The 19,209-nt window shown below is 44.1% G+C and overlaps 3 protein-coding genes across 4 annotated transcripts in view; 1 reads left to right on the forward strand and 2 right to left on the reverse strand.

Moving 5' to 3' along the window:
• Window positions 1-5,524, reverse strand: part of LOC120815265 (leucine-rich repeat-containing G-protein coupled receptor 5A) — an 18,611-nt gene extending 13,087 nt beyond the window's left edge. Inside the window, exons 1-4 of one of the 2 annotated variants that reach the window (XM_078100815.1) lie at window positions 5,386-5,524; window positions 4,210-4,474; window positions 1,132-1,206; window positions 178-249 (exon numbers count right to left, since the gene is read on the reverse strand). In XM_078100815.1, coding sequence (XP_077956941.1) covers window positions 178-249; window positions 1,132-1,206; window positions 4,210-4,433 — 371 coding nt within the window. In that variant the 5' untranslated portion in view covers window positions 4,434-4,474; window positions 5,386-5,524. Of the gene's footprint in view, window positions 1-177; window positions 250-1,131; window positions 1,207-4,209; window positions 4,660-5,385 lie in introns of those variants that run through there. The other variant, XM_078100814.1, reaches the window with a different exon arrangement.
• A 649-nt stretch (window positions 5,525-6,173) lies between these two features.
• rab21 (RAB21, member RAS oncogene family) lies at window positions 6,174-12,017 on the forward strand. The gene is made up of 7 exons (XM_078100824.1): window positions 6,174-6,904; window positions 9,051-9,110; window positions 9,567-9,674; window positions 9,759-9,822; window positions 10,361-10,415; window positions 10,510-10,598; window positions 11,650-12,017. The coding sequence occupies exons 1-7, from the start codon at window positions 6,767-6,769 to the stop codon at window positions 11,787-11,789; spliced, it is 654 nt and encodes a 217-aa protein (XP_077956950.1). The 5' UTR covers window positions 6,174-6,766; the 3' UTR covers window positions 11,790-12,017.
• A 2,200-nt stretch (window positions 12,018-14,217) lies between these two features.
• LOC120814099 (tetraspanin-8-like) lies at window positions 14,218-18,625 on the reverse strand. The gene is made up of 9 exons (XM_078100820.1): window positions 18,240-18,625; window positions 16,858-16,926; window positions 16,651-16,767; window positions 16,482-16,556; window positions 16,289-16,384; window positions 15,661-15,771; window positions 15,548-15,583; window positions 15,385-15,468; window positions 14,218-15,302 (listed from the first exon to the last, which is right to left on the reverse strand). Exons 1-9 carry the CDS (start codon window positions 18,297-18,299, stop codon window positions 15,162-15,164), a joined length of 789 nt encoding a protein of 262 aa, XP_077956946.1. The 5' UTR covers window positions 18,300-18,625; the 3' UTR covers window positions 14,218-15,161.
• Between the last annotated feature and the right edge of the window lie 584 nt (window positions 18,626-19,209).

A 19,209-nucleotide genomic window follows, 5' to 3' on the forward strand; every position in this document is an offset into this window, starting at 1 on the left:
TATTGTTAAATATCAAATTACTGACTAAAATATCAACATCACAGTTAAAATGTAAAACTGTAACTGAGAATCCTCAATATGAAACGCTTGATATGAGAAAACATATTCATTAAGCTGTGAATGATTAGCAGCGGTGAACATGCCAACATGCGTGTGCGCGTGTGCGTGTGGACTTACAGCACTTTGAGGTTGTACAGGCCGCTGAACGCCCCTCTGGGAATGATTGACAGGTTGTTTCCCGCCAAACGCCTGAGACGGAGAGAGACTCCTGAGGTGTGAACATCTCAGAACATGTCTACTTTCTCCAGACGACCTTTAACCTTTCACAGGTCCCGCAGGTCAACCTCACAGCACTGTGTGTGTCTGTGTGCGTCTGTGTGTGTGAAACATCGCTACACACAGGCGCACAAACCGATGACTTCACGTCTTCATCCACCGGTGTGTTTGCTCTCAGAGGCCGAGCAGAGTTCAGCCAGGCGCTGATACCCAGCATGCACCTCTGCGGTGTCCTATCGCCGTGGTGATGTTTCTCACGCCGTGGTGACAAATATCACACACACACACACACAGACAGACACACACACACACACAGCTGGCAGCAGAGCAGAACAGCAGTCAGAGTCATGTTCAGGTCTCTGTGAGGTCAGAAACAACCTCAGTCCGTCTGTCCCCTCCGTGTGTCCCCTTGTTTGTCCCTCTGTCCCCTCTGTCCCCTCCGTGTGTCCCCTTGTATGTCCCTCTGTCCCCTCTGTCCCCTCCGTGTGTCCCCTTGTATGTCCCTCTGTCCCCTCTGTCCCCTCCGTGTGTCCCCTTGTATGTCCCTCTGTCCCCTCTGTCCCCTCCGTGTGTCCCCTTGTATGTCCCTCTGTCCCCTCTGTCCCCTCCGTGTGTCCCCTTTGTGTGTGTTTGTCTGTCTGATTGTCTCATAATTCTTCATTGCATTGTTCGTATTTTATGACGACATCAAAACCAGAACAACTAAACAGGCGATGAAGTCGGCGCGTTATTTCTCTTCTTGATGAACGTTACTTTTTGCTTCATAATGTCAACAGTTGCATCACCGCTTTAGTGTGTGTGTGTGTGTGTGTGTGTGTGTGTGTGTGTGTGTGTGTGTGTGTGTGTGTGACTCACAGCTCCTCCAGGAAGTGTAGGTCCGTCAGAGCTCCGCTGGTGTCCAACACGGTCACATTGTTCATGCTGAGATCTCTGCAGGGACACAAAGTGACAGATAATACAGCAGCAAGAGTACTTATACACACCTTAAAAGTACTTATACGCACGTTTAAGTACTTATATGCACCTTAAAAGTACTTATACGCACGTTTAAGTACTTATACACACCTTAAAAGTACTTATACGCACGTTTAAGTACTTATATGCACCTTAAAAGTACTTATACGCACGTTTAAGTACTTACACACCTTAAAAGTACTTATACGCACGTTTAAGTACTTATATGCACCTTAAAAGTACTTATACGCACGTTTAAGTACTTATACACACCTTAAAAGTACTTATACGCACGTTTAAGTACTTACACACCTTAAAGGTACTTATACACACATTTAAGTACTTATACACACCTTAAAAGTACTTATACACACGTTTAAGTACTTGTTTAAGTACTTATACACACATTAAAAATACTTATACGCACGTTTAAGTACTTATACACACCTTAAAGGTACTTATACACACATTTAAGTACTTATACACACCTTAAAAGTACTTATACACACCTTAAAAGTACTTATACACACGTTTAAGTACTTGTTTAAGTACTTATACACACCTTAAAAGTACTTATAACTATTGTACTACGTATTTTATTAATTACAAATCCACAAAGTATTTCTTTCCAAACCAGAGTTTGATAAATAAAATTCACATGCTGTTGTGCAATAAATGTAAGTGTAGTATTACTAAAGGGTAGAAGTACAAATTCTACATTCTAAATATTAGTCCAAACATACTAAAAAGTGCCAGAAGTAAAATCAGTTGTTAGGCAGAATTAAATAAATGTAACTCAGTAGAACATTTCTACGTTCATGACGTCGTGTCTGTGATTGGCTGAGAGCGACCCTCAGGTCACATGACCTCTCTGCTGCTTATCGCACACGGGGAGTTCTGCACCTTTTGTGTTGTCCGATAACCATCGACAGGTAACGTCTCTCTACTGAGAGGACGTGGACAAACACGGTCTCTGTCCAGCACACACACACACACACACACACACACACACACACACGCACACACACACACGCACACACACACACACACACACACACGCACACACACACACACACACACACACACACACACACACACACACACACACACACACGCACACACACACGCACACACACACACTGAAGGTGTGTCTGCAGGTTGAATACATCGGTTGTTAAAGAACTTTCTCAACACTCCATAAAGCTTGTTAATGTGTGTGTATGTGGGGGGGGGCACAACAGGTAGTCCGTCTCACACACACAGACACACACAGACACACACAGACACACACAGAAGGAGGCTTGTTTGTGCAGAATGTTCCTTTACTCTGACCAGACTAACAGTGTTACGGCTGATTGGCTTTTACGGCTTCATCACACACAAACGCACACATTCATCCGCTTCCTTAGTAAAACACACACACACACATGTATAAATATATACGTGTGTGTGTGTGTGTGTGTGTGTGTACGATACATGCTTTCATTGACCCCCGCGCGCGCGCACACACACACACACACACACACACACACACACACACACACACACACACACACTGGGCTATCGTGGATAAAAGAAGTTTTTCTTTAATGAGAGTGAAATTTAAATCCTGGACATTGTGCTGCTTTGAGAGAACAGAAAAGACAGACAGCCCCCCCCCCCCACACACACACACACACACACACACACAACAAGGTGGTGTCATGGTTTTGCTGCCTGGTTGAACTGGACCTGAATTAGTTTCAGTGTTTCTTCTCACACTGAAAACCTCTTTTCTTAAAGGACGTTTTTAAGCTTAATTCAAAAACATTTGACCTTTTTCCTCCAAACATTCACACACGGCCGAGCAGCCAAATGCGTCGCCATGGAAACATAAAGATCAGAGTGCAGAAGAAGTGAGTATTTTGTGTTTGACTTGATGAGCTGAATACTGTTTTAAATGAACGTTTGTTAGAGTGAATCAACAGTTAAAGCTCAGAGGTCAGAGGTCACTGGTCCCTCACAGGCGATCCATTAAATGAGGAGGGAAAACCTTCTCCTCCCAAAGACTCCCTGGAACTCAACTCATTCCAAACAAATATAATATCACTTCAAATACAAATAACACTATAGAATTTCCTATAAAATATTTGGAGCCTCCTTTAGATAAACCTGCACCTCCTCAACAACATCTGGAGCCTCCTCCAGCTGCAGGAACCCGTCAAATAAACAGAAGATGGTCTCACAAAGAAAACCAGCACATGAACCACTGGGACCTCTAGAACCTCTTAATACCTGTAACCTTCTCAAGAACCACTGGGACCTCTAGAACCTCTTAATACCTGTAACCTTCTCAAGAACCACTGGGACCTCTAGAACCTCTTAATACCTGTAACCTTCTCAAGAACCACTGGGACCTCTAGAACCTCTTAATACCTGTAACCTTATCAAGAACCACTGGGACCTCTAGAACCTCTTAATACCTGTAACCTTCTCAAGAACCACTGGGACCTCTAGAACCTCTTAATACCTGTAACCTTATCAAGAACCACTGGGACCTCTAGAACCTCTTGATACCTGTAACCTTCTCAAGAACCACTGGGACCTCTAGAATCTCTAAATACCCCCTGTGGCAGAACCACTGAGACCTCTAGAACCTCTTATATAGCCCCCGTAGCACCTGGAACCTTTACAAGAACCACTGGGACCTATTTAGTGCTGAAGGAACATCTCTATGAAGGAAACATCTGGATATCCTGAGGATTTGCTGAGAAGGACACCTGAAAACTTCTAAAGAACCAGTGGAACCTCTCAGGTGTCTCTGGAACCTCTTAAGAACATGCAGATGTTCGCCGGAGCAACTTTCAAACCTTCTCCTCTTCCAGTTATTTTCAAAAGTCGCCTCTACCTCCTCGTGCAGCAGGTGCTCCGCTTCTCACAGACGCGCACTCACACGCACACGCACGCAGGCACGCAGGGGCTGCCGCGTGCTGGACTCACAGGTAGGACGTGAAGACGCTCAGGTTGCTCGGGACCTCGTGCAGCCCGAGGTCCGAGCAGTCCACGCGCAGCAGCGGCCCGTCCGCCTCGCTCCGGCAGCCCGCCGGCCCCGCCCCTCGGCCCGCGGTACCGGGGCTCCCCGCTCGCCGGTGCCCGGTACCGGGGCTCCCGGACCCGGTCGAGAGGAGCGCAAAGGCGGCCAGCAAAGCCGCGAAACGCCGCATGTCCTCCGCGGAAGAAAAGACCAAATCCAGGCGAAAGAAAACTGAGAAATAATAAGAAACAAAAGCTGCAGATCCGCATCCAGACTTTAATCGCGATTAAAAGAAGATAAAACAGTCATTGGAAGTAGTTTAAGGCTCAAGTCTGCCAGTTGGTCTCTTTCCAGGCTGCACGCGCGCGCGTGCGTGTGCGTGTGTGTGTGTGTGTGTGTGAGTCCTCCAGTCATACAACGTGTGTCAGCCCCCTTTACTTTTATATGGTCTGTCCGCCTGTCTGTCCATATGTATGTATTTATTTACTTTAAGTGTATTCATTCATCAATTGTATTGCATTTATTTTTAATGTGTACTTTTTCAATTTAAATATATAAATGAAAAAAATATCAATTTAATTTTATATATATATATATATATAATTATATTGATTTTAAGGATAACGTTCCAAGAAAATCCTTGATGTTTAATGTGAGTGTTGATTTCCTAATTTGTTTAAAAGTAAAATAGAACGTGGGGAACAGTGTGACATTGTAACATAACGTGTACAATCTAACATATCGACATAAGTATTGACGTAACAATCGTGCATTAAAAACTCTTTTTCTTATCGTTACGTAACTAAGTCAACGTTGACTGTCGGTGGTCTCCTGACTCTAAACTCTTCATTATATCGCCTAGATTTATTATTCCGTTTCTTTATGATTGATTGAGTCACGATGAATCAGAGCACAAAACCAGGAGCTACAAGAGGCTGAAAAGGTGGAGCGACGCCTTTGAATGAGCTCTGGTTAATGATTGGCACTATGAGAGAGACATGAAGGTGGTTATCACACACGCACACACACACGCACACACACACTAAAGCGGTGATGCAACGGTTGACATTATGAAGCAATCTCTCTGCAGCCAGAAGACTCAGGCTCATTTTATTTAAAATATGTTTTCGATATTTTCTTACTTGTTCAGATTGACATCATGCCGGTTAGCTTAGCTTAGCATTGGGGCTGCACCTGCCGATTATTTGAGTCATCAAAATTGGATTTTGGAAATGTTTTTGAGGAACTGTCCAACAAACAGGGCAGACTCTGCCCTCTAGCGGCCGGTTGGCTGCAGCCTCACAAACAGCAGCGTGCTAAAGGAAGCTTCAGAAGTCCAATGTGGCAGAAGTGTCCAGATGTTTACCTAAAAGTAATGACGGTGTTTATACCAATAAAAAGGAAATGAAAAAAAAAAGTCATTGGGTGTCAATTGGTGCAGTGACCTCTGACCTCTGATTTGTCATGTCGCCCAAACGACTGTGGTCATGAAATCCTTTGAGAAGCTTGTGTTCATCCGCCTGAAGGACATCACAGGACCTCAACAGGACTCTCTGCTGGACCCTGGACCCCCCCAAAACACCAACACAACCAGCACTACATGAACCAGCAGGACTACCCCAACCATCTTCTTCCTTCTGATGAACAACTAACCAGTCTGAGAGAAACTGAAATGAGTACACTCTGAAGACATTTTAAAATAATTCATCATACGGATTGAAAATGAGCGTGTATGCAAAGAAAATAACGAGAATACAAATTGAAAATTCGATTAACTTCACAGAAAAATTACAGAAAATGGACCCACATTTTTCTAAGAATGAAAATAAATGATACAAACTGATTGGGCGTCATTTAGTGTGTGTTTGTCTGACGTGGGGCAACATCAGAAACCCCAGCAGCGACGAGGGTCGTGACACCCAGCCGACTCATCATGTGACGCTGCACAGAGGGGAACGTGACACGGAACTATCACTTCATTAGTAAAATAGGTTCAAATTTAATGAACTAACTAAAAATAGTGAAACAATTAACGAAACATCTTTTTTCAATGTTGATCAAATACATTCTTTTGTATTGTTTTTGTCGTAGGACGTATTTGGATGCTTCACCACGCTGCAGAAACAGGAAGCGGGAATTTAAAACGGGGTGTGAAGTCGGCTCGAATGTAGCATCTTCGCGGCCGTAGACGATCTCTGGAGCGCTAGCCCGCTGGCTAGCTGCTAGCCGACGGAGACGCCATTAGTCAGGCGGAAAGGAGGCAGCCGCGTCAGGTAGAAAGGGGAAGTAGGTCGCCGTTTCGGACGCAGTTCCCTTGCACCTGTTGGTCGATATCGATTAAAGTCCTATTCGCTTATCCCGTAGAGGTGTTGTCTCCTGATTTGAAGTTCCTTTTTAAAAAAAAGTCGGACGTGCATGTGAGCTACGCAGGACTTCAGTTAGCATTAGCCGCACTAGCTTGATAACGCTTGTTTTGATAGAGAAACAAGATCAAACAAACAGCGGCCGAGTAGACTGGCTGCCATGGCGGCCGGGGGGACGGGCGGCAGAACCTACTCGTTCAAGGTGGTTTTACTAGGGGAAGGCTGCGTGGGGAAGACGTCGCTGGTGCTGCGGTACTGCGAGAACAAATTCAACGACAAACACATCACAACTCTACAGGTAAGACCGCCTGGTTAGCCACCTATGCTAGCCAGCTGCTAAGCACCCCCCGTGGTTAGCGGCCACCGGGCCAGCCGGCAGTTAGCGGCAGCGAAGCTAGTTGCGTTTTCGGGTAAATCAAAGCAGGAGGGAGGTGTTTGTGTTGCTGTCACTTGCGCGTGTGTGGGTGTGCGCGCGCGTGTGTGTGTGTGTGTGTGTGTGTGTGTGTGTGTGTGCGCGCGCAGTGTAGTGAGGTGTTGCGCTGGCCGGGCCGTCCCGGGAGAGCGGTGTTACGGCTGAAACCGGAGCTTCCCGTCTTGACGGGATATCGGAGGTGAAAGTCGAGCGGCCCGGCGGCGTGTTTGCCCGTGTTTACCCCTGTTTGCCCCGTTTGCCCCGTTTGCCCCTGGTTACCCGTGTTTACCCCTGTTTACCCGTGTTTACCCGTGTTTACCCGTGTTTGCCCCCGTTTGCCCCTGGTTACCCGTTTACCCGTGTTTACCCGTTTCCCCCGTTTGCCCGTGTTTACCCGTTTCCCCCGTTTGCCCGTGTTTACCCGTTTCCCCCGTTTGCCCGTGTTTACCCGTTTCCCCCGTTTGCCCGTGTTTACCCCTGTTTGCCCGTGGTTTCCCCTGTTTACCCCTGTTTGCCCCTGGTTACCCGTTTACCCGTGTTTACCCGTGTTTGCCCCCGTTTGCCCCTGGTTACCCGTTTACCCGTGTTTACCCGTTTCCCCCGTTTGCCCGTGTTTACCCGTTTCCCCCGTTTGCCCGTGTTTACCCCTGTTTGCCCGTGGTTTCCCCTGTTTACCCCTGTTTGCCCCTGGTTACCCGTTTACCCGTGTTTACCCGTGTTTGCCCCCGTTTGCCCCTGGTTACCCGTTTACCCGTGTTTACCCGTTTCCCCCGTTTGCCCGTGTTTATCCGTGTTTGCCCGTGGTTACCCCTGTTTGCCCCGTTTGCCCGTTTGCTGAGTTCACAGTAACGTTACCAAAGTACTCAATGAGAGAAGTGTGTAAGAGTACTTCCAGTCATACAAAGATGTCTGACTTGTAGGGGAGGGAACCTCTTCGCACCTCACGATTCGATTCAGATTCACGGGTCAACGATTCGATTCTAAACCGATTATCGATTCTAAACTGATAAAACGATTATCGATGCATCTCGATTTTCTAAATTTTCTCAACTCTGAGTTTGCTACTCAGAGGTTGCGAATCACTTCCTACTTTATTTGATAATTAAAGAAAATCAACACATGAATTACCTTCTCTAATTTTTAGATAAGAGAAAAAAAATCACTTACTGTCATGTGCTCTCGTGATTGTATATAAATATCCACCGTTACTAAAGTGTTTGTGTGATACCGTCACCAAGATAAACTAATTATCTCGTAAATATGTGAATGAAATTTAGATTTGTTTCCCTCATAAATTGGGAAATTTTATTTCATATATTTTCAGGATAATCTGGAAGAATTCATTTTCTTATAAATTTGCGATTTAGTTTTTCTCGATTCTTTTGTTGCACGCTAATTAATTTGACTTAAATGTAATTTTAGAGGTAGTTTATTCTAAATGCATAATACCCTTAAATGTTGATTCTTCAGCAAACAAACTACATTTAAGTTCAGTAGTAAGTTAATCCTTCAGGTGTGACCCTCTAATAACAGACCAAGCAGCAATAGGGTCAAAGGTCACATCGTCCTCATCATGTGACTCCGGAGGTTCAGCAGAGCGCTGATCTCACTTATTAGCTCCTGATACGTTGCTAGCATGCCGATATTTAGCATTTTAGCTCAATGCCGCCGTTAGCTAACAAGCTATAGCTTTGCTCTGGACCAGAAGTGGAAACACGACGTCTCCGCCTCGTACATATATTAATAATTATGAGTATCGTTTCTCAAGCGTTGCTTATGGTTGCCATGGCGTCGACGTCCACAATGAGGGTCGTGCAGCTCCAGAATTACTGTAACTTTTGTACAGTTGTTCCCCTTTTGCCTTTTATAGCGTTTTGTTACACTAAGAACATTTAAAAAAGTTAAATTCATCAGTAAATCAGATTGTGAGAAACATTTTGTTACAGGTTTCTATTATTAAACCCTGATTATTCTAACCATGGTGTCCTCCATTCCTCCTCGTCCTGCTCCTCTTTCTCCTCTTCCTCTGCAGGCGTCGTTCCTCACAAAGAAGCTCAACATCACAGGAAAGAGAGTAAACTTGGCCATCTGGGTGAGCGTCTCCTGCTGCTTGAATACATTTATCTATTCAGTACGGCTGCAACTAATCATTATTTTGAGAAATCGGATAAAAAAACAGCTTTAAAAAAAAGTTTCATTTCTCTTAATTTTAAGCTCATGTTCACTTGACCATCAGTACAAGTTAAATAAGTGTACCACAGCTAAGTATAGCTCCAAAATCGCTATGAGATGAATGGCATTAAAAAGTACAAGACACACAAATATATTTGTCAACATTAACCGATATGGAACAAAGCACCAAATATGTACATGACAACAGATTGAAAAATGAATGGTCCAAAAAAGGCGAGTGACGTAATAATCGCGCAACGAATCGCTAATGAAATTTGTTACCAACACTTCTAATAATCGATTTTTATTGATTGCTTGTTGCAGCCCCACTATTCAGTTGTACAAGTTCCGTTTGCTTTGTGTTTTGGGTTCTCAGGACACGGCGGGTCAGGAGCGTTTTCACGCTTTAGGGCCGATCTACTACAGAGACTCAAACGGAGCAGTACTAGTATACGACATCACCGACGAGGACTCCTTTCTGAAGGTACCTGTACCACCATCTCATACGTGTGTACTTGTACCACCATCTCCTACTCATGTACTTGCACTTCCTCTTGTGTGTTTTCAGGTGAAGAACTGGGTGAAGGAGTTGAGGAAGATGTTGGGGAATGACATTTGTTTGTGTATAGTAGGTAAGTTATAGACTTAAGTAAGACTATAAACGCTTGAAGGTCACACGACTGGTAAAAGTGAACGTAATATTAAGTTGTTATGGAGCCGACCGACGATTTAATCACATTATACTTACATATTATACAAAACAATAACAGCTCATTTATTATCAACAGCAGCCTCTTCAGAAGGAAACTGATTTTAAGAGTTTTACCTCCTAAATTAATAGTATCAAATAATGTATGATTATTTATAAATATATATTCAAAAATGTTACATTTGATTACAATAATTGAGGTAAATAAAAAGGTCTGTAATTAATTCTGTTTTTGTTTGCCCAATTTTATCCAATACTTTTTGATCTGATTGATATATCAATCAATCAATATCAATCTATATCTCACGAATAAAAATAAATTATGAAGGCTAATGAGCAACAAAAGACATAAGCTTAAATTCCTGGTCATCATATACGTCAATTCAATTTTCATAGAAAAACCCCTCAATGCATCATGTTTCAGATGATCAATAACTGTCTGATTGTCTTTTTCTCTTTAGGTAATAAAATAGATTTGGACAAAGACCGACACGTTTCAGTGGAGGAGGCAGAGAGGTGAGAAATGGTGATGTCATCGAGGATGTCATTGATGTCACTGATGATGATTCATAAGCATGTTCTCTCTGTCCGTCCGTCCGTCTCTCTGTAGCTACGCAGAGTCGGTCGGAGCCAAACATTACCACTCGTCAGCCAAGTTAAATAAAGGAATCGAGGAGCTTTTTCTGGATCTCTGTAAAAGTACGAATTTTTCATCTTTACAACTCAAACACACGCGTTAGCTTAGCTTTCACTCCTGTTACGGATTTCAGTTTTTTCACTTATTTTGCACAAAACAAAATGTAGAAGAATGATGATGGAATAAAACAAACTGAAACGGGTGGAAACGGCTAGCTTAGCTTAGCATGAAGACTAGAAACGGGTGGAAACGGCTATCTTAGCTTAGTATGAAGACTAGAAACGGGTGGAAACGGCTAGCTTAGCATGAAGACTAGAAACGGGTGGAAACGGCTATCTTAGCTTAGCATGAAGACTAGAAACGGGTGGAAACGGCTAGCTTAGCATGAAGACTAGAAACTGGTGGAAACGGCTATCTTAGCTTAGTATGAAGACTAGAAACGGGTGGAAACGGCTAGCTTAGTATGAAGACTAGAAACTGGTGGAAACGGCTATCTTAGCTTAGTATGAAGACTAGAAACTGGTGGAAACGGCTATCTTAGCTTAGTATGAAGACTAGAAACTGGTGGAAACGGCTATCTTAGCTTAGTATGAAGACTAGAAACTGGTGGAAACGGCTATCTTAGCTTAGTATGAAGACTAGAAACGGGTGGAAACGGCTAGCTTAGCATGAAGACTAGAAACGGGTGGAAACGGCTAGCTTAGCTTAGCATGAAGACTAGAAACAGGCGGAAACAGCTAGCTTAGCTTAGCATGAAAACTAGAAACAGGCGGAATCAGCTAACTTAGCTTAGCATGAAGACTAGAAACGGTGGAAACAGATAGCTTAGCTTAGCATGAAGACTAGGACATCTTTTAAATAATGCTAATGATAAGTTGGGGGCACGTGTACAGTCACGGGTCAAGGCCACTCAAAGGTCCTCTTATAGGTGTGAATATACAGTTGGAAGATAAACATGAAGCACGAGGGCTTTGTGCTCATCGGAGGCCGGACGGTCACATGACGCACACAGCCTGAGGACGCAGTCTCTCTGCACACCGACACCACGGCTGCATCCGGACTAGAAGCAAAGCGCCGCACTAAGGTCGTCACGCACGTGTCTTTGCTTTCCAGGGATGATGGAGACGGCTCAGGCCGAGGAAAGGTTGAAGGGCAACGGAGCCAGCCAATCGGCATCGAGTAGGCGGGGCGTACAGATTGTGGACGACGAACCACAAGCCATGCCCGCTGGAGGATGCTGCTCCACCGGCTAGCACACACACACCCGCACACGCACACGCACACACACACACACACACCCCTCAGACAAAATGTTCACACTCATTTGAGTCTCTGTTGCTTTAAGATCCTAAAAAAAAAAATAACAATCCCAGCTGTTCTTTTTCTGTTTTATTGTCTCTGCTGCTAAGGAGTATGGGAAGTTTTATTTTAAACGGTTCAACCGCTGTTCCCCTTCAAAATAAAAGCTACTCGTGTTCAAACTGAGTGAAATACATTTGATTTTCATCAGTAATCACAGCGGCGCTCCAGACGCAGCGATTCAAACTTGAAGCACGAGAGCTGTTTGTGTTTAATAAAATATCTGAAGTGAACTTTAGGGACATAAAATGGCGGCAGAGATTTATTTTCTTTGCCTCTGTGGGATAAAACATGCAAACAGACATTGTATAAACCTTCATTAATCGTCATATTTATCTCCAAGTGTCCACATGTTTCCCGTCCTGGGAGGAGCGGCGCCCCCTGCTGGTCAGAATGTTCTGATTCCTCCTGTTTGTGCACCGTGACGCTTAGAAGGTTTCATGATGCCCAGCTGGTGTGTTTCTGACAGCAAGTTAAAGAGGTAGAAGTGCTCTAAATATTATGAATAAGGAATATATCTTTTATATGTACATCCGCCGGCGTTTATACACGGACTGTTGTCACTAACTGGTTAATCACCTGAGATACTACATATTATTCCCAAAGGTAAAAAGCTAACGTGTGATTTGTTTTCAGGTTTCTTTTTGTTTTCAAGTTAAAATCTGAATCTGAATCTAAAAATAAAATACCGATTATTCCAGTTTATAAGCCGCTGCAGGTGATTTATGGGGAAAAAATAAAGAATCTAAAACATTTATCAAAATATGCATCTAACGTTTTGTTAGATGTAAAATCATCTAAACGGGATATTTGATGTTGGCGAACCGGCGCCCCAGTTGACACGCGTACGTCACGCGCCGACTCTGAGGTTTTTCTTTCCAGCCGGACACACGTTAACTGTACGAACACAATGATGTCTCACAATGATCTCAGTGTACGAGGAGCGTCGTGGTCTTTATCCTGAGACACATCTGATCATCACGAGACACCGAGTGGCCTCCTGGGCGCCGGACACACGCCGTCTCATCTCAGCTGACACGCCGCGACACAACTTGTTCTCTAAAGCTTCCTATCATGACATCACATTTTATAGCAGTTTCAACAGTTTTACATACTAATATTCAGTTGATGATAAACTGAGAGAAAGCTGATTCGTTTTAATTGTTTTAAATTCCTTTGATTTGTAAATGTACGTACATGTGAAAAAAACAAGTAATATTAATTACCAATTTCAAACAACCCTTCCAACATAATCATACATGTACATGTTTATTGTAACATTAAGTTTCAGTGACTTTAAAACAATTAAAAACACATTCAAACTACTCAAATATTCAGCTTATGAAAAAGAGAAAGTTTCAGCTGATCAATGAATTCTTTCATATTTGTCTGTTTCTGTTGATGCTGCATGAAACTACACAATGAATTGAAAAAATGTATTTATTTCTAGATTTCATATGTTGTTTACTAAATTGATACAGTGTATATATATACATATATATATATATATATTGTCCGTTAACTCGTCTAATTGATTTAATAACCTTTAACATAATTGTGCCCTCACGCTGCTCCTTCCTCCTCCTCCTCCTCCTCCTCCTCCTCTGTGTTTAAAACTGGCATTTTGAGTTCTATTAAATACTTTTAAATCTGTTTTACTTTGAAACTGATGAATAAAGAAATCTGATCGTCTGATTATTTAATAATTTGTGTTCACTGCACTCAGTATTTTCTGTGTACTTATACTGCTGTCCTTTTGGGAAATAATCATCTTCTGATTAAGAAAAAACAAAATGAAAAATCATTTTGTAAATGACTGAAAATGTTTTGGAAAGAAAACGATTATAACTTTGTAACGCTGACTTTATTTCACTCTTCTGGGTAGAACGGTTTCATATTGTTATTATAGTCAAAGTATACTAAACTATTGATCGTCGGCAGGAAGTAATGAACTGATGATGAAAACTCACGATCAATAAAGTTTGGATCATTTATTATTATATTATTACAGTTGTGTTAAACTAAACTTAAATGTAGTCAAACGGCAACATCATTAATAACCCACACAACACTAGTTTACCCTCAAGGTACTCTATGTACACATTACCTCTAGTATTTACTAGAGTAATACCTTCAGTACTATTTACTACAATATCTCAGTATACAGTATTTACTGCAGAATACTAGAAGTACTTCACATACATTTTTACTGAAGTATTTAAATACTCACAGTATTTCAGTTCACTACAATATATACTGAAAGTACTTCATTTACTACAATATGTACTAGTCTTTCCTAAAAGTACTCCAAAAAGGCAGGTAGTGTTTTGATCTTTTATTTTGAAGCCGTCAGTTCAAGCAGAAAATCTAAAAAGATACAAAAGATTATTTCCCTTTTTCTTCAGTTTCATTCTTTACATTCATTACATTCCTTAAAAAATCTCTTCATGAATTTATTTAAATTGACTTTAATTAAAAACATAAGAAACCTCACGTCACATTTTTGTCAGAGGGTCTCAAAGCGGCTCTCAGTTTTCAAACTAAAAGCCTTAACGTCATCGGTTTTTACATAATTATGGGAAAATGTTTTAGAATCAAAAGGTTTAACAGGGAAAGAAAAGACATTTAACAAACCCGACAGGATGTAAATACACACACATGATATTTAACTAAATAAAGTGTCAACATGAGCGACAGCTGGCTGGTGATTGGTTAGAAAATAAATTACGTTTTAATGTTTGACAAATAAGATATTAAGGGACGGTTAAAAGTAAAATTTTACAGTAAAAACAATTTTTAAGTAAATCAAGTAATATTCCACTAAAAAATAAAACTTTCAATTCACTTTCCTTTCTTTGAGTTTGGCTCAAATGGATTTTCAGTTCCTCATAACTTCGGGACTTTAAGAATTAAACTAAACAACAGATTTTAAGTCTCTACAAAAAGAGATTTAGAGATTAAAGTTTAGAAATCAAGACGTCTTCGATTTCCTTCAATCGGGCCTCAAATTATTGTCATCTTCATTTTATTATAATTGACAACTGGTCTAAATGACATTTTCCTTTGAAAAAAGTAAAAATTGAACAAAACCTCAACGACCCTCTCTGTGCCGCCCAATAAGCCCCGCCCCCACACTGCAACAACCAATCAGATCGTCTCTAAGCTAACTGACAAGGAACCCCAGTGGTTAACAGTTCCCAGAAGGCACTTTGGCATCCGAGGACCCAATCGGCCCAAACCAGCCCCTGAGACAGGAAGCCCCCCCTCTAGTACCCGGGGGGGTTGTGCAGCTCCTGGTATTTGGGTGGAGGCAAGGTGAAGATGGACGGCACCGTCATCATGAGGGTGGAGCGGCCCGGGTAACGCATCTGGTGGATGATGGTGGAGGACAGCGCCATGCCGAGCAGCTGGAGGAGACGAGGGGGGGGGCAATGTTTCATGTAATGTCAACAATGTGTGATGCGTTCAAAGACTGCAGGAAAAACTCACCGCCAGGGCGGCGAGCGCGAAGACGATTCCCATGGAGACGTTGCGTATGAGCGTCAGGTAGTGGAGGACGATGGGGAAGCAGGTCTGGACACACACAGTCACATGATCGCGTCAGCTGACCGACTCGCCTCTGACACTCTGCTCACCTTTAGGCGGCACTCACCTGGACGTAGACGGACTTCCTGTCCAGCAGCATGTCCTGGGCGGGACCACAGAAGAAGAAGGGTGTCAGTGACCTTTACACTCTAACAGGACGCCGGTTTGTGCTGAACTCACCGTGTAGGTGACGGACTGACACTCCCCCACCTCCGTCCCCGGGTCGCACAGGCACGAGTCGGGGACGTTGTCCTCCCAGTCCGAGTAGCTGAACAGGCCACAGCAGTGCATCTGAAACACCACAGAAGAAGAGTTTCCCCAATGGAGTCTGATATTAGTCTTCCAAGTTCACAGTGAAAATCAGATTTTGTTCCATGTTTAAACTTTTTAATTGAAATAAGACGCATTAGTCTTCAGAATGAAACTCATGTCCCTCCAGGAAAAGGTACCAATGACTCCAAGAAGTGAACTAATACGCAGGAAGTTCAAAACGCCTCTCAAGCGCTGGTGGTTGTTGTTGTTGTTGTTGTTTCCCCGGCGATGAGACCAAGCCGCTGCCTTCGAAACAAGCCAACTTCCCTCAGAAGGAGGTGAAGAAGAAGAAGAAGTACGCGGACTTTCACCAGCGACACACCGGGCAGCCAGCCAATCAGGTCACCCTGAGGCATTCTGGGTATTTCACAGCAGCTCAGAGAGCAATGCAATCAAACGGGTTAGTGTTTATGACGGAGCACACGCTCTGTGTGCGTGTCTGTGTGTGTGCGTGTGTGTGTGTGTGCGTGTGTGTGTGCGTGTGTGTGTGCGTCACCTCTGTCTGAAACCGGTCGGCCACGTCCTTCACGTTCTCTGCCGCTTGGTCCAGAGGCAGAAGCTCACGGAAACGCTTCTCCAGCTCGCGCTCCCCCTGCAACCCACGAGGAGAGTTTAGAGAGCAGCAGGAGAACCCTCAGGAGAACCCTCAGGAGAACCCTCAGGAGAACCCGGGGGGGGGGGGTACCTACCTCATGATGGCCGTAGATTGCAAAGACTCCGGCTCGGAGCATCATCAGACTCCCGATGACCATACACACCAGGAACTACAGGAGGGACAGGAAGTCACAGGAAGTCAGCCCGTCATCAGGAAGTCACAAGAAGCCTTTGATGCTGGCGAGGAACCTTCTCCAGACTCACCACGATCAGACACCCCCGGTTCTCCCGGTGGGCGCCGTAGGCCCCCAGGACGGCGATCACCATGGTGATGGCGCCCACAGTGTAGAGGCCGATGAGGACAGCGGACCGACCCTCCAGCTGAGGGGGCGAGACGGGAGGGGCGGAGTCAGGTTGTTTACCTGTTTGTTTGTTTGTTTGTTTCAAATCAAAAGTTTGAATTGTTCTTACATCTTCTCCTCCGACGTTGGTGAGAACCTGAAAGAGGAGAGCGAGTCCAACGATGGCGGCGCCAACGACCTGCAACACGCACACACACACACACACACAGACACGCACAGACACACACAGACACACACGCACCCACACACAGACACACACACACACAGACACACACACACACAGACAGACACACACACAGACAGACACACACACACACACACAGACACACACAGACACACACACACACAGACACACACAGACACACACACACACACAGACACACGCACAGACACACACACACACACAGACACACGCACAGACACACACGCACACACACAGACACACACACACAGACACACACACAGACACACACACACACACAGACACACACAGACACGCACAGACACACACAGACACACACGCACCCACACACAGACACACACACACACAGACACACACAGACACACACGCACCCACACACACAGACACACACGCACCCACACACAGACACACACACACACAGACACACACACACACAGACACACACACACACAGACAGACACACACACACACACACAGACACACACGCACCCACACACACACACACACAGACACACACAGACACACACACACACACAGATACACACACACACACAGACACACGCACAGACACACACACACACACAGACACACGCACAGACACACACGCACACACACAGACAGACACACACACAGACACACACAGACACACACACACAGACACACACACAGACACACACACACACACAGACACACACAGACACGCACACACGCACGCACACACACAGACACAGACACGCACAGACACACACGCACACACACAGACACACAGACACACACGCACACACACAGACACACAGACAGACACACACACACACACGCACACACACAGACACACAGACACACACGCACACAGACACACACACACACACACACACACACACACACAGACACACACAGACACACACACACACACACAGACACACACACACACACACACACACACACAGACACACACAAGTCAGGAGTTAAGACACACAACATGTCTACACTAGATTATTGGATCATTCCACCTCTTCAAGCTCCTGAAACAGACTCAAGTTGATCGATGACTCAATGATGTTGAGTCAAATGTTATAGATCTATATATCTATAGATCTATATAGATCTATATATAGATCTATAAATCTATAGATATATAGATCTATAGATCTATAGATAAGTCGCTGAGATCAAATTAATAACTGTACAATAACACATTAATTATTAAAAATACACGTTTTGTTCAACACGTCAACTGCGCACTTTTCATTCCCGCGCTTCTTCTAACGTCGCCGAACGACGCGACTCACCGCGAAGAAGACGTTGAAGATGGTGAAGATGAGTTTGAGGCAGGTGTTGACCGAAGCCATGTTTGAAGATGAAAACAACAAAAACAACAACAACAACAACAACAACAACACGTCGCGGTGCTCCGTCCGCAGCGCAATGAGGAAGTCACCGGGAGGGTGAGATGGTTTTAATCGACGGGACGGACCGCCGCGCGGGGAGGGGGGCGGGCCTGCTGGTGACTGACTTCCTGGCAGTGCTCAACGGACGGAAAGGGGAGGGGCGGGAGGGGGCGGGGCTTCATTCCGGGAAGACGAATGGAAAATCCCCGTTTCTGCACGTTCCCCGTTCTGGACCTCTGGATCTGCTCCAGAACTCACAGTCCGGTTCCTCGGTTCCTCTCACCTTTAATATTCAACAAATAGATCGACTTCTGATGAGCAACAGGAAGTTAATGAAAACAATAATGTAATATTATTGGAGATTCTGTTTAACTTAATTCAGAAGGACATTGTTTCAACAAGAAGAAACTCAAATCCCACATGTCCATCCCGATAGAGGGATCCTCCTCCAACGTTCTCCAGAAGGTTTCTACCCTTGTTTTCTTCTGGGAGTTTTCCGGACTTTTACGTAAATCCCCTGAGGCAAATTTGTAATTGTGATTTTGGGCTTTTCATAATAAAATGAATTGAATTGAATCAAGGTCAAACAGGAAGTTATCATCACTGGTTTGCTCCTCAGACAGCCGATCACATGTTTCAATTCTGCATTCATTGCATTGAATAAACCGACCTCTATGATTCTTACAAGTTTACTTCCAGGGAATCAAAGAAGTCAAGTGCGAGTATTGAGCGGTCAGAACCGCGTGGTTTTGCTAGACAGGAAGTGGATGACAAACTGTCAATCATCAGCAGTTGGCCTTGGCCGCCATCTTGCCACCGGTTAACTCGCTAGCTAACGTTGATCGGAATTGATGAAGAGAGAGATTTTTAT

Source organism: Gasterosteus aculeatus, chromosome 4, assembly GCF_964276395.1.
Source record: "Gasterosteus aculeatus chromosome 4, fGasAcu3.hap1.1, whole genome shotgun sequence".
Taxonomy (NCBI): Eukaryota; Metazoa; Chordata; class Actinopteri; order Perciformes; family Gasterosteidae; genus Gasterosteus; species Gasterosteus aculeatus.

Excerpts from the sequence above, each read along its gene's own strand:
- rab21 (XM_078100824.1), top strand. The coding sequence starts at position 6,767 with ATGGCGGCCGGGGGGACGGGCGGCAGAACCTACTCGTTCAAGGTGGTT. Across the intron at positions 6,905-9,050 it reads AACACATCACAACTCTACAG|GCGTCGTTCCTCACAAAGAA; the intron begins GTAAGACCGCCT and ends CTTCCTCTGCAG. Across the intron at positions 10,599-11,649 it reads TTTTCTGGATCTCTGTAAAA|GGATGATGGAGACGGCTCAG; the intron begins GTACGAATTTTT and ends TTTGCTTTCCAG.
- LOC120814099 (XM_078100820.1), bottom strand. The coding sequence starts at position 18,299 with ATGGCTTCGGTCAACACCTGCCTCAAACTCATCTTCACCATCTTCAAC. Across the intron at positions 15,772-16,288 it reads CCGACCGGTTTCAGACAGAG|ATGCACTGCTGTGGCCTGTT; the intron begins GTGACGCACACA and ends GTGGTGTTTCAG. Across the intron at positions 15,303-15,384 it reads TCGCGCTCGCCGCCCTGGCG|CTGCTCGGCATGGCGCTGTC; the intron begins GTGAGTTTTTCC and ends CGTCTCCTCCAG.